Raw genomic sequence first — 11,701 nt, 5'->3', positions numbered from 1 at the left:
CACTCATTCACACACACACACACACACCTTCATACACTCACTCACACACACACACACTCACACACACTCATTCACACACACACATACACACCTTCACACACACTCACATCTACATACACACACTCATACAGTCCCATTGCCGGTTCGAATCCCGACCCGCCAAGGTGCCACTGAGGTGCCACTGAGCAAAGCACCGTCCCCACACACTGCTCCCCGGGCGCCTGTCATGGTGCCCACTGCTCACTCAGGGTGATGGTTAAATGCAGAGGACAAATTTCACTGTGTCACCGTGTGCTGTGCTGCGGTGTATCACATGTGACAATCACTTCACTTTACTTTACTTTACTTTACTTCATACACACACACACTCACACCTTCATACACTCATTCACACATACACACTCATACACACACACTCACTCTCACACACACCTTCATACACTCACTAACACACACTCATACACTCACTCACACACACACACACACCTTCATAAATTCACTCACACGCACACACGCTCACATACCTTCATACACACACTCTCACACACACTCACACACACACACACGCTCACATACACCTTCATACACTCACTCACACACACACTCACTCACACCTTCACACACTCACATCTTCATACACACACACATACACACTCATATACACACACATCTTCATACACACTCATATACACACACACACATCTTCATACACACATACACACTCATGTACGCATACTAACACACACTCACATCTTCACACACACACTCATACACACTCACTCACACCTTCACACACACACACACACACACACACACCTTCATACACACTCACACGTGTCAGGTTAATGATGGTTAATGAGGAGAACGGGATATTTTGTCCTGTCTGTTTATGTCAGGTGTGGACTTGGCAGCCAATCAGGATGAAGAGACGGACCAGGAGGTGTTCCAGCTGGAGATGCTGAAAGACCCGCCAGGACGTTGTGCCTTCAGAACAGCTGATGGGAAATACTGGAACCTCAACGCCAGCGGAGGAGTGCAGAGCGACGCTGTAGAGAAGTGAGAACACTCCACATCTTAAACATATATTCATTTAGATATTGTAGATATAAACATGCAGACATCAAACAACTAGAACAAATAAAACAGCAACATAAAAAAGAATATTGTACATCCCCGATATTCAGGTAAATATTTTCCACTCGTCTCCCTGTCAATCCCCCCATCATTTAATAGTTCCAGAAACATCCTGCAAATACTGTACAACAGCATTCTTACAAAAGTAACCATAGTTCTGCCGTTATAAAGCGCCGGGCGGGACATTCTGGGGACGGGATTTATTAATGACAAACACTAATAAAACGGCACGAACCGAAAACAGACATAACCATAATTCCTCACTCCTGTGGTGGCCTAGCTGGGGCAGTGATGGCCTAGGGGTTAAGGAAGCGGCCCCGTAATCAGAAGGTTGCCGGTTCGAATCCCGATCTGCCAAGGTACCACTGAGGTGCCGCTGAGCAAAGCACCGTCCCCACACACTGCTCCCCGGGCGCCGGTCATGGCTGCCCACTGCTCACTCAGGGTGATGGTTAAATGCAGAGGACAAATTTCAATGTGTGCACCGTGTGCTGTGCATCACATGTGACAATCACTTCACTTTCACTCACTTTTCACTCCTGTTCCACGGCCGGAGCCCTGACGTGTGTTTCCCACCTAAAATACGTCATTTAGGACACGTAGGTGCCTGGGAAGATGTGGCCCGAGAAATATACTTTTAATACTGAGTCCTGATGGACGGTACACTTATAACCGGTGTCAGGAACATTGGGGTGACGTATACCCACATTACCCAGTTAAATTAAATCACTCGCAGTCTCCAAACTAAATTGGCTCCACTCTGTGGGTGAAATCTCTTCTCATAACTCATGGATCCACTCTCTTCTCTCTCACCACCTGTATTATCCTTCTGACCAGCATGTTGTAGACCTGAGACATCAGTCCTCGGTCCAAACAGTTATCTGTAACATACGTTTCCAGGATACGTTTCCAACCTTGCTTTCAACTCATCAGATGGCATGAGATTGTGATCCCTATATACATCTTGCATATGTACAATGCCCATATTTCACCATATTATGCCATGTCATTCTTAGCCGGGGTAAAAACAGGACAATCCAGATGGGTTCTTCATTTTTTAAAACCTGGATTGGATTAGTAATGTTTTTTCTTCAGTTTCTTAAGGGTTGCTGAGTATAAATAGCTATTCAGTGCCAAACCTTCCACGGAGTGCTATTCAGTACCTAACCAGGGCATGCAAATATCAAAACCTTATGGACCTCAAAAATACCGTTCTAGATTTGGGAACCGTGGTTCTCCCCTTTCATACGGCAAATACAGTCTTGGCCTCCTATTGTTCCAAATAAGATTAGAGAGAAGTTTTCTGATTTTAGGAAAAAAAGACTGCTGGTGAGGATGGAGGAATTGAAATGAATACATACGAAATTGAGTAAAACGGTCATCTTTATTAATATTTATATTCTCCCAATATAGATATCACAGTCGTCATCTATTGATATCTTCAACAATTTTGCTACCATGGGTTCATAGTTGATTGAACTAAGATTGTTTCAGTTATAGTGTACAGTCCAGGCCAAAAGTCTGGACACCTTCTCATTCGAGGTGTTTTCTTTATCTTCATGACCATTTACGTTGGTAGATTCTCACTGAAGGCACCAAAACTATGAATGAACACATATTCTTTTGCATGTTTGTCACACTTAAATGTTTCTGCTCATCAAAAACTGTTAACTATTAGTCAAAGATAACTAATTGAACACAAAATGCAGTTTTTTAAATGAAGATTTACGTTATTAAGGGAGAAAAAAAACTCCAAATCTACATGGCCCTGTGTGAAAAAGTGATTGCCCCCCCTTTGTGAAAAACATAACTTAACTGTGGTTTATCACACCTGAGTGAATTCTGTAGTCACCCCCAGGCCTGATTACTGCCACGCCCCGTTTCAATCAAGAAATCACTTAAATAGGAGCTACCTGACAGAGAAGTAGACCCAAAAGCACCTCAAAGGCTAAACATCATGCCAAGATCCACAGAGATTCAGGAACAAATGAGAGCAAAAGTAATTGAGATCAATCAGTCTGGTAAGGTTATAAAGCCATTTCTAAAGCTTTGGGACTCCAGCGAACCACAGTGAGAGCCATTATCCACAAATGGCAAAAACATGTACAGTGGTGAAACAGGAGTGGCCGGCCCACCAAAATTACCCCAAGAGCGCAGAGACAACTCATCCGAGAGGCCACAAAAGACCCCAGGACAACATCTAAAGAACTGCAGGCATCACTTGCCTCAATTAAGGTCAGTGTTCACGACTCCACCATAAGAAAGAGACTGGGCAAAAACGGCCTGCATGGCAGATTTCCAAGGCGCAAAAAGAACATTAAGGCTCGTCTCAATTTAACTAAAAAACATCTCAATGAGTGCCAAGACTTTTGGGAAAATACCTTGTGGACCGACGAGACAGAAGTTGAACTTTTTGGAAGGTGCGTGTCCCGTTACATCTGGCATAAAAGTAACACAGCATTTCAGAAAAAGAACATCATACCAACAGTAAAATATGTGGTGGTAGTGTGATGGTCTGGGGTTGTTTTGCTGCTTCAGGACCTGGAAGGCTTGCTGTGATAGATGGAACCATGAATTCTAAATCTGAAGGAGAATGTCCGGCCATCTGTTCGTCAACTCAAGCTGAAGCGATCTTGAGTGCTGCAGCAGGACAATGACCCAAAACACACCAGCAAATCCCACCTCTGAATGGCTGAAGAAAAACAAAATGAAGACTTTGGAGTGGCCTAGTCAAAGTCCTGACCTGAATCCTATTGAGATGTTGTGTGGCATGACCTTAAAAAGGCGGTTCATGCTAGAAAACCCTCAAATAAAGCTGAATTACAACAATTCTGCAAAGATGAGTGGGCCAAAATTCCTCCAGAGCACTGAAAAAGACTCGTTGCAAGTTATCGCAAACGCTTGATTGCAGTTATTGCTGCTAAGGGGGTGGCCCAACCAGTTATTAGGTTCAGGGGGAAATTACTTTTTCAAACAGGGCCATGTAGGTTTGGATTTTTTTCTCCTTAATTAATAAAAAACATCATTTAAAAACTGCATTTTGTGTTTACTTGTGTTATATTTGACTAATAGTTAAATGTGTTTGATGAATAAGAAACATTTTGTGTGACAAACATGCAAAAGAATAAGAAATCAGGAAGGGGGCAAAAAGTTTTCACACCACTGTATGTACTTAACAAAAAAAAGGTAAAATAATAGAAAATATATTTTATATTCTAGTTCTTTGCTCTGATTACTGCTTTGCACGCTCTTGGCATTCTCTCGATGAGCTTCAAGAGGTCGTCACCTGAATTTTATTAGAACTCTGCTGGTTAAAACCCGGTTCTGTATCGTATATAGTATATTAGATTTTATCGGAACTATGCTGGTTAAAACCCGGTTCTGTAGCGTAATATAGTTTATTAGATGTTATTAGAACTCTGCTGGTTAAACCCGGTTCTGTAGCGTATATAGTTTATTAGATGTTATTAGAACTCTGCTTGTTAAAACCTGGTTCTGTATCGTATATAGTTTATTAGATGTTATTAGAACTCTGATGGTTAAAACCCGGTTCTGTATCGTATATCGTTTATTCGATTTCATTAGAACTCTGCTGGGTTAAAACCCGGTTCTGTAGCGTATATCGTTATTAGATTTCGTTAGAACTCTGCTGGTTAAAACCCGGTTTCTGTATCCGTATATAGTATATTAGATTTTATCGGAACTATGCTGGTTAAAACCCGGTTCTGTGGCGTATATAGTTTATTAGATGTTATTAGAACTCTGGCTGGTTAAAACCCGGTTCTGTATCGTATATAGTATATTAGATTTTATCGGAACTATGCTGGTTAAAACCCGGTTCTGTGGCGTATATAGTTTATTAGATGTTATTAGAACTCTGCTGGTTAAAACCCGGTTCTGTATCGTATATAGTTTATTAGATTTCATTAGAACTCTGCTGGTTAAACCCGGTTCTGTGGCGTATATTGTTTATTAGATTTCGTTTGAACTCTGCTGGTTAACCCCGGTTTCTTTATCGTATATAGTGTTATTAGATGTTATTAGAACTCTGATGGTTAAAACACGGTTCTGTATCGTATATAGTTTATTAGATGTCATTAGAACTCTGTTGGTTAAAACCCAGTTCTGTAGCGTATATCGTTTATTAGATTTCGTTAGAACTCTGCTGGTTAAAATTGGTTCTGTAGTGTAAATAGTTTATTAGATGTTATTAGAACTCTGCTGGTTAAAACCCGGTTCTGTATCGTATATCGTTTATTAGATTTTATTAGAACTCTGCTGGTTAAAATTGGTTCTGTAGTGTAAATAGTTTATTAGATGTTATTAGAACTCTGCTGGTTAAAACCCGGTTCTGTATCGTATATAGTTTATTAGATGTTATTAGAACTCTGATGGTTTTAAACCCGGTTCTGTATCGTATATCGTTTATTCGATTTCATTAGAACTCTGCTGGTTAAAAACCCGGTTCTGTAGCGTATATAGTTTATTAGATTTTATCGGAACTATGCTGGTTAAAACCCGGTTCTGTGGCGTATATAGTTTTATTAGATGTTATTAGAACTCTGCTGGTTAAAACCCGGTTCTGTATCGTATATCGTTTATTAGATTTTATTAGAACTCTGCTGGTTAAAACCCGGTTCTGTAGCGTATATCGTTTATTAGATTTCGTTAGAACTCTGCTGGTTAAAATTGGTTCTGTAGTGTAAATAGTTTATTAGATGTTATTAGAACTCTGCTGGTTAAAACCCGGTTCTGTATCGTATATAGTTTATTAGATGTTATTAGAACTCTGATGGTTAAAACCCGGTTCTGTATCGTATATCGTTTATTCGATTTCATTAGAACTCTGCTGGTTAAAACCCGGTTCTGTAGCGTATATAGTTTATTAGATTTTATCAGAACTATGCTGGTTAAAACCCGGTTCTGTGGCGTATATAGTTTATTAGATGTTATTAGAACTCTGCTGGTTAAAACCCGGTTCTGTATCGTATATCGTTTATTAGATTTTATTAGAACTCTGCTGGTTAAAACCCGGTTCTGTAGCGTATATCGTTTATTAGATTTCGTTAGAACTCTGCTGGTTAAACCCCGGTTCTTTATCGTATATAGTTTATTAGATGTTATTAGAACTCTGATGGTTAAAACACGGTTCTGTAGCCTATTTAGTTTATTAGATGTTATTAGAACTCTGCTGGTTAAACACGGTTCTGTATCGTATATTATTTATTCGATTTTTATTAGAACTCTGCTGGTTAAAACACGGTTCTGTAGCCTATTTAGTTTATTAGATGTTATTAGAACTCTGCTGGTTAAAACCCGGTTATGTATCGTATATAGTTTATTAGATTTTATTAGAACTCTGCGGTTAAACCCGGTTCTGTAGCGTATATTGTTTATTAGATTTGATTAGAACTCTGCTGGTTAAAACCCGGTTCTGTATCGTATATAGTTTATTAGATGTTATTAGAACTCTGCTGGTTAAAACCCGGTTCTGTATCGTATATCGTTTATTAGATTTCGTTAGAACTCTGCTGGTTAAACCCCGGTTCTTTATCGTATATAGTTTATTAGATGTTATTAGAACTCTGATGGTTTAAAACACGGTTCTGTAGCGTATATCGTTTATTAGATTTCGTTAGAACTCTGCTGGTTAAAATTGGTTCTGTAGTGTAAATAGTTTATTAGATGTTATTAGAACTCTGCTGGTTAAAACCCGGTTCTGTATCGTATATAGTTTATTAGATGTTATTAGAACTCTGATGGTTAAAACCCGGTTCTGTATCGTATATCGTTTTATTCGATTTCATTAGAACTCTGCTGGTTAAAACCCGGTTCTGTAGCGTATATAGTTTATTAGATTTTATCGGAACTATGCTGGTTAAAACCCGGTTCTGTGGCGTATATAGTTTATTAGATGTTATTAGAACTCTGCTGGTTAAAACCCGGTTCTGTATCGTATATCGTTTATTAGATTTATTAGAACTCTGCTGGTTAAAACCCGGTTCTGTAGCGTATATCGTTTATTAGATTTCGTTAGAACTCTGCTGGTTAAACCCCGGTTCTTTATCGTATATAGTTTATTAGATGTTATTAGAACTCTGATGGTTAAAACACGGTTCTGTAGCCTATTTAGTTTATTAGATGTTATTAGAACTCTGCTGGTTAAAACACGGTTCTGTATCGTATATCGTTTATTAGATTTTATTAGAACTCTGCTGGTTAAAACCCGGTTCTGTAGCGTATATCGTTTATTAGATTTCGTTAGAACTCTGCTGGTTAAACCCCGGTTCTTTATCGTATATAGTTTATTAGATGTTATTAGAACTCTGATGGTTAAAACACGGTTCTGTAGCCTATTTAGTTTATTAGATGTTATTAGAACTCTGCTGGTTAAAACCCGGTTCTGTATCGTATATTATTTATTCGATTTTATTAGAACTCTGCTGGTTAAAACACGGTTCTGTAGCCTATTTAGTTTATTAGATGTTATTAGAACTCTGCTGGTTAAAACCCGGTTATGTATCGTATATAGTTTATTAGATTTTATTAGAACTCTGCTGGTTAAAACCCGGTTCTGTAGCGTATATTGTTTATTAGATTTGATTAGAACTCTGCTGGTTAAAACCCGGTTCTGTATCGTATATAGTTTATTAGATGTTATTAGAACTCTGCTGGTTAAAACCCGGTTATGTATCGTATATCGTTTATTAGATTTCGTTAGAACTCTGCTGGTTAAACCCCGGTTCTTTATCGTATATAGTTTATTAGATGTTATTAGAACTCTGCTGGTTAAAACCCGGTTCTGTAGCGTATATCGTTTATTAGATTTCGTTAGAACTCTGCTGGTTAAAATTGGTTCTGTAGTGTAAATAGTTTATTAGATGTTATTAGAACTCTGCTGGTTAAAACCCGGTTCTGTATCGTATATAGTTTATTAGATGTTATTAGAACTCTGATGGTTAAAACCCGGTTCTGTATCGTATATCGTTTATTCGATTTCATTAGAACTCTGCTGGTTAAAACCCGGTTCTGTAGCGTATATAGTTTATTAGATTTTATCGGAACTATGCTGGTTAAAACCCGGTTCTGTGGCGTATATAGTTTATTAGATGTTATTAGAACTCTGCTGGTTAAAACCCGGTTCTGTATCGTATATCGTTTATTAGATTTTATTAGAACTCTGCTGGTTAAAACCCGGTTCTGTAGCGTATATCGTTTATTAGATTTCGTTAGAACTCTGCTGGTTAAACCCCGGTTCTTTATCGTATATAGTTTATTAGATGTTATTAGAACTCTGATGGTTAAAACACGGTTCTGTAGCCTGTTTAGTTTATTAGATGTTATTAGAACTCTGCTGGTTAAAACACGGTTCTGTATCGTATATTATTTATTCGATTTTATTAGAACTCTGCTGGTTAAAACACGGTTCTGTAGCCTATTTAGTTTATTAGATGTTATTAGAACTCTGCTGGTTAAAACCCGGTTATGTATCGTATATAGTTTATTAGATTTTATTAGAACTCTGCTGGTTAAAACCCGGTTCTGTAGCGTATATTGTTTATTAGATTTGATTAGAACTCTGCTGGTTAAAACCCGGTTCTGTATCGTATATAGTTTATTAGATGTTATTAGAACTCTGCTGGTTAAAACCCGGTTATGTATCGTATATCGTTTATTAGATTTCGTTAGAACTCTGCTGGTTAAACCCCGGTTCTTAATCGTATATAGTTTATTAGATGTTATTAGAACTCTGATGGTTAAAACACGGTTCTGTAGCCTATTTAGTTTATTAGATGTTATTAGAACTCTGCTGGTTAAAACCCGGTTATGTATCGTATATAGTTTATTAGATTTCGTTAGAACTCTGCTGGTTAAATTCTGGTTCCGTAGCGCTTGTCATGTATATCGTATTTCTTATGCGGGTTCTCCACCTCCTTATGCAGGTCTGACAGCTGCTATTTTCAGGTGGAGTGGCAGGGGTCAAAGGTGACTTTGAAGGCGAGTAACGGCAAGTACGTCAACGCCAGAAGAAACGGGCAGCTTTCCGCCAGCGTGGATCTGGCAGGTGGGTCTGTCGCCGTAGAACCAGTTGTGTTCCATGTTGACTGGAGTTCATGTCTGCTGGTGACGTTCTGGTTGGACAGTCTTGGCTGTAGGTTCCTGATCGATGGTTCTTCATCCATCCCAGGTGAGTCGGAACTGTTTGCGGTGAAGCTGATCAACAGGCCCCTGATGGTTCTGCGGGGGGAACATGGTTTCATCGGTTGTCGGAAGTCGGGCTCCGGAACACTGGACTCCAACCGCGCCGCCCCTGACGTTTTCAAGCTGGAACGCAGCGGCGACGCCTACAGCCTGAGAGGTGAGGCCCCGCCCCCACATACCATACATCATACGGCACACAGCCCTGACCCCGCCTCCTCCTTTCCTCCCCTCAGACGGCGCTGGCAGGTATTGGCAGGTGAGCGGCGGCGCGGTGAGCAGCAGCAGCGACGTTCCGGTTCCTTTCCAGCTGGAACTCTGTGACTGGAACCGACTCGCCATCAGAACGGAGGATGGTTTCTACCTGAGAGGAGACCAGACGGGGGCGCTAACGGCTGACACGCCCAACCGGGAGAGTGCCACGCTGTGGGAGTATTAACACACACATGCCCACGGCTTACGGAACCTGTGACTCGGAACGAATAGAACCCATGCAGGTCATTGACAGGCCGAGGTCACCTAGCAACGTATCGTTTCCATAGTTTCCATGTCGACCGGACAGCCTGCAGATGGAACTGCTGCCGCCTTTAATTCACGTTAGAGAAGTTCGCAGTTACTGCAGTAAAGTTAGTCACATACACACGGAGTAATCTGTAGTAAATACGGGGTCACGGGGTCACCTGGGCGTGGCTCGTTCAGCAGCTTGCAACCCTGCAACATTCTGTTCAGTGCATTCAGACTGACTGTTCATGTTTGCTTTAAATGATAAGAATAATGAATAATAATGAAAATATTAATTATCAAATTATGAAACAGCATGAGTGCATATTTCTGTCTACATGAATATATTTATTAGAGAAGATAGATAGATGATTCAGGTCAGCTTGTAGCTATTTTCCATTGATGCTTCAAATAAAGAAAACCTACTTAACACATCTATCTACGCAGTTCATTGCTTATGTAGAATTAATGGGAATTAAAGGAGTTGCACAACATCTGATCTTCTACGTTCTTAGTCATGTTGTGTGGGTCAGATGCCAATTCTGTGTTTTATGGCTATTTCACTGCATATCATACCGTGTATGACTGTATGTGACAAATAACATTTGAACTTGAATTCTGTACAAAGACAAAGAAATAATCAGGCACATTAATTAACACATAGATAAATATGATGAATTTTCCAGAGATGTGACACCTCCCTCAGACCAGATGACTCTTCTCCGTCTTGGCCCCTCGGTGGTGGAATGAACTTCCCTTTGCGGTCAGAACAGCTCAGTCACTGAGTATTTTCAAATGACAGCTCAAGACCTTCCTCTTTAGAGAAGATTTAGATGAACTTGGAACCTTCTTCTTGTCTGACTTCTGTATAGAAACTAGAACAGAGTGAATAAAAAGGTTGTATTCATAGTTGGGGGTCCTAGTGAACCAGAACTGATCACTTCATCCATGGTGACATGGAAGCACATTCTAAGTCGCTCTGGATCAGGGAGTCTGCCAGATGGTCCAGAGTCATCTGTAAGGTGGAGAAAACGGCATCAGTGGAAAATTCAGAGCAGTTGGCTTTATTTGGACCAGATTCTGCGACAGTAGGTGCTAAACAGGATTATTATAGACTATTTACAGTCCCAGGTTCAGTCCAGTTGGACCATCTGAGGGTTCTGTGGGATCTGAAGTTTTACTGCTACTGTGACTACTCAGCATCTCGGTTTCAGAACATTTCAGATCAGTTTTCTTTTGAATTTAGGAATTCGCGTCACCTTTTCATTACAGGAGTCCGGAGACCTGCTGGTAGTGTTGGTCGTTCTGGTTGCTGTAGTTTTTTTTGTTGATCCACACCGTCAGAGTCTTGTACTGGGCCTTTGTCATGGCACCCTTGGGGTTCAGCAGGTTGAACCACGTCTGCACCATGTCTTTCGAATGCTGCATAAAACTCTTCTCAAAAACGGCAAGCCTGGTTTTACTCTTGGTGCTGTTCTGGAAGTTTTTGAACTGTTTGTTGGTGTTGATCTTACATCTGACCATTGCGCCAATGATGGTCAGTTTGAAGGCCCCCACAACGTTATCGTTGCTTATGGCGGTAGCCAAGCAGGTTCTGAAGGCTTTCGACTTGGTGCTGGGAAACTCGCGGTGAGTTTCTTGTGGAACGTAGACGGTTGGAAGTTGGCGGCCGTGGTTCTTCTGCACGCCGGGAACCAGGTTGTTATCCAGAGGAGAGGACTTCGTGGCCACTTCAAGCATGGCTGTAGCTAGTTTGCTGTTTTGGTTCATGTTTTTAGCTTGCATTATACTCTTGACCGGTGGCTGGTGATCAGCATTGATGAATCTCCCAATTCCAGGATTCTTGTTTGCATACGTTTTCCAGTCC

General features: G+C 40.5%; 1 protein-coding gene across 1 annotated transcript; it reads left to right on the top strand.

The window, feature by feature from the left end:
- Positions 1–753: 753 nt before the first annotated feature.
- Positions 754–10,163, top strand: LOC114773122 (fascin-like). The gene is made up of 4 exons (XM_028965648.1): positions 754–1,056; positions 9,078–9,199; positions 9,323–9,493; positions 9,570–10,163. Exons 1-4 carry the CDS (start codon positions 890–892, stop codon positions 9,770–9,772), a joined length of 663 nt encoding a protein of 220 aa, XP_028821481.1. The 5' UTR covers positions 754–889; the 3' UTR covers positions 9,773–10,163.
- The last annotated feature ends 1,538 nt before the right edge of the window (positions 10,164–11,701 follow it).

This window comes from Denticeps clupeoides, unplaced genomic scaffold, assembly GCF_900700375.1.
Source record: "Denticeps clupeoides unplaced genomic scaffold, fDenClu1.1, whole genome shotgun sequence".
Lineage (NCBI taxonomy): Eukaryota > Metazoa > Chordata > Actinopteri > Clupeiformes > Denticipitidae > Denticeps > Denticeps clupeoides.
This window is presented reverse-complemented; position numbering and strand designations above follow the sequence as displayed.

What these genes read in the sequence shown, in the direction of transcription:
- LOC114773122 (XM_028965648.1), top strand. Translation starts at nt 890, where the DNA reads ATGTCAGGTGTGGACTTGGCAGCCAATCAGGATGAAGAGACGGACCAG. An exon ending in CGCCAGCGTGGATCTGGCAG is followed by an intron (nt 9,200 to 9,322) that starts GTGGGTCTGTCG and finishes CATCCATCCCAG; the next exon opens with GTGAGTCGGAACTGTTTGCG. An exon ending in CGACGCCTACAGCCTGAGAG is followed by an intron (nt 9,494 to 9,569) that starts GTGAGGCCCCGC and finishes TCCTCCCCTCAG; the next exon opens with ACGGCGCTGGCAGGTATTGG.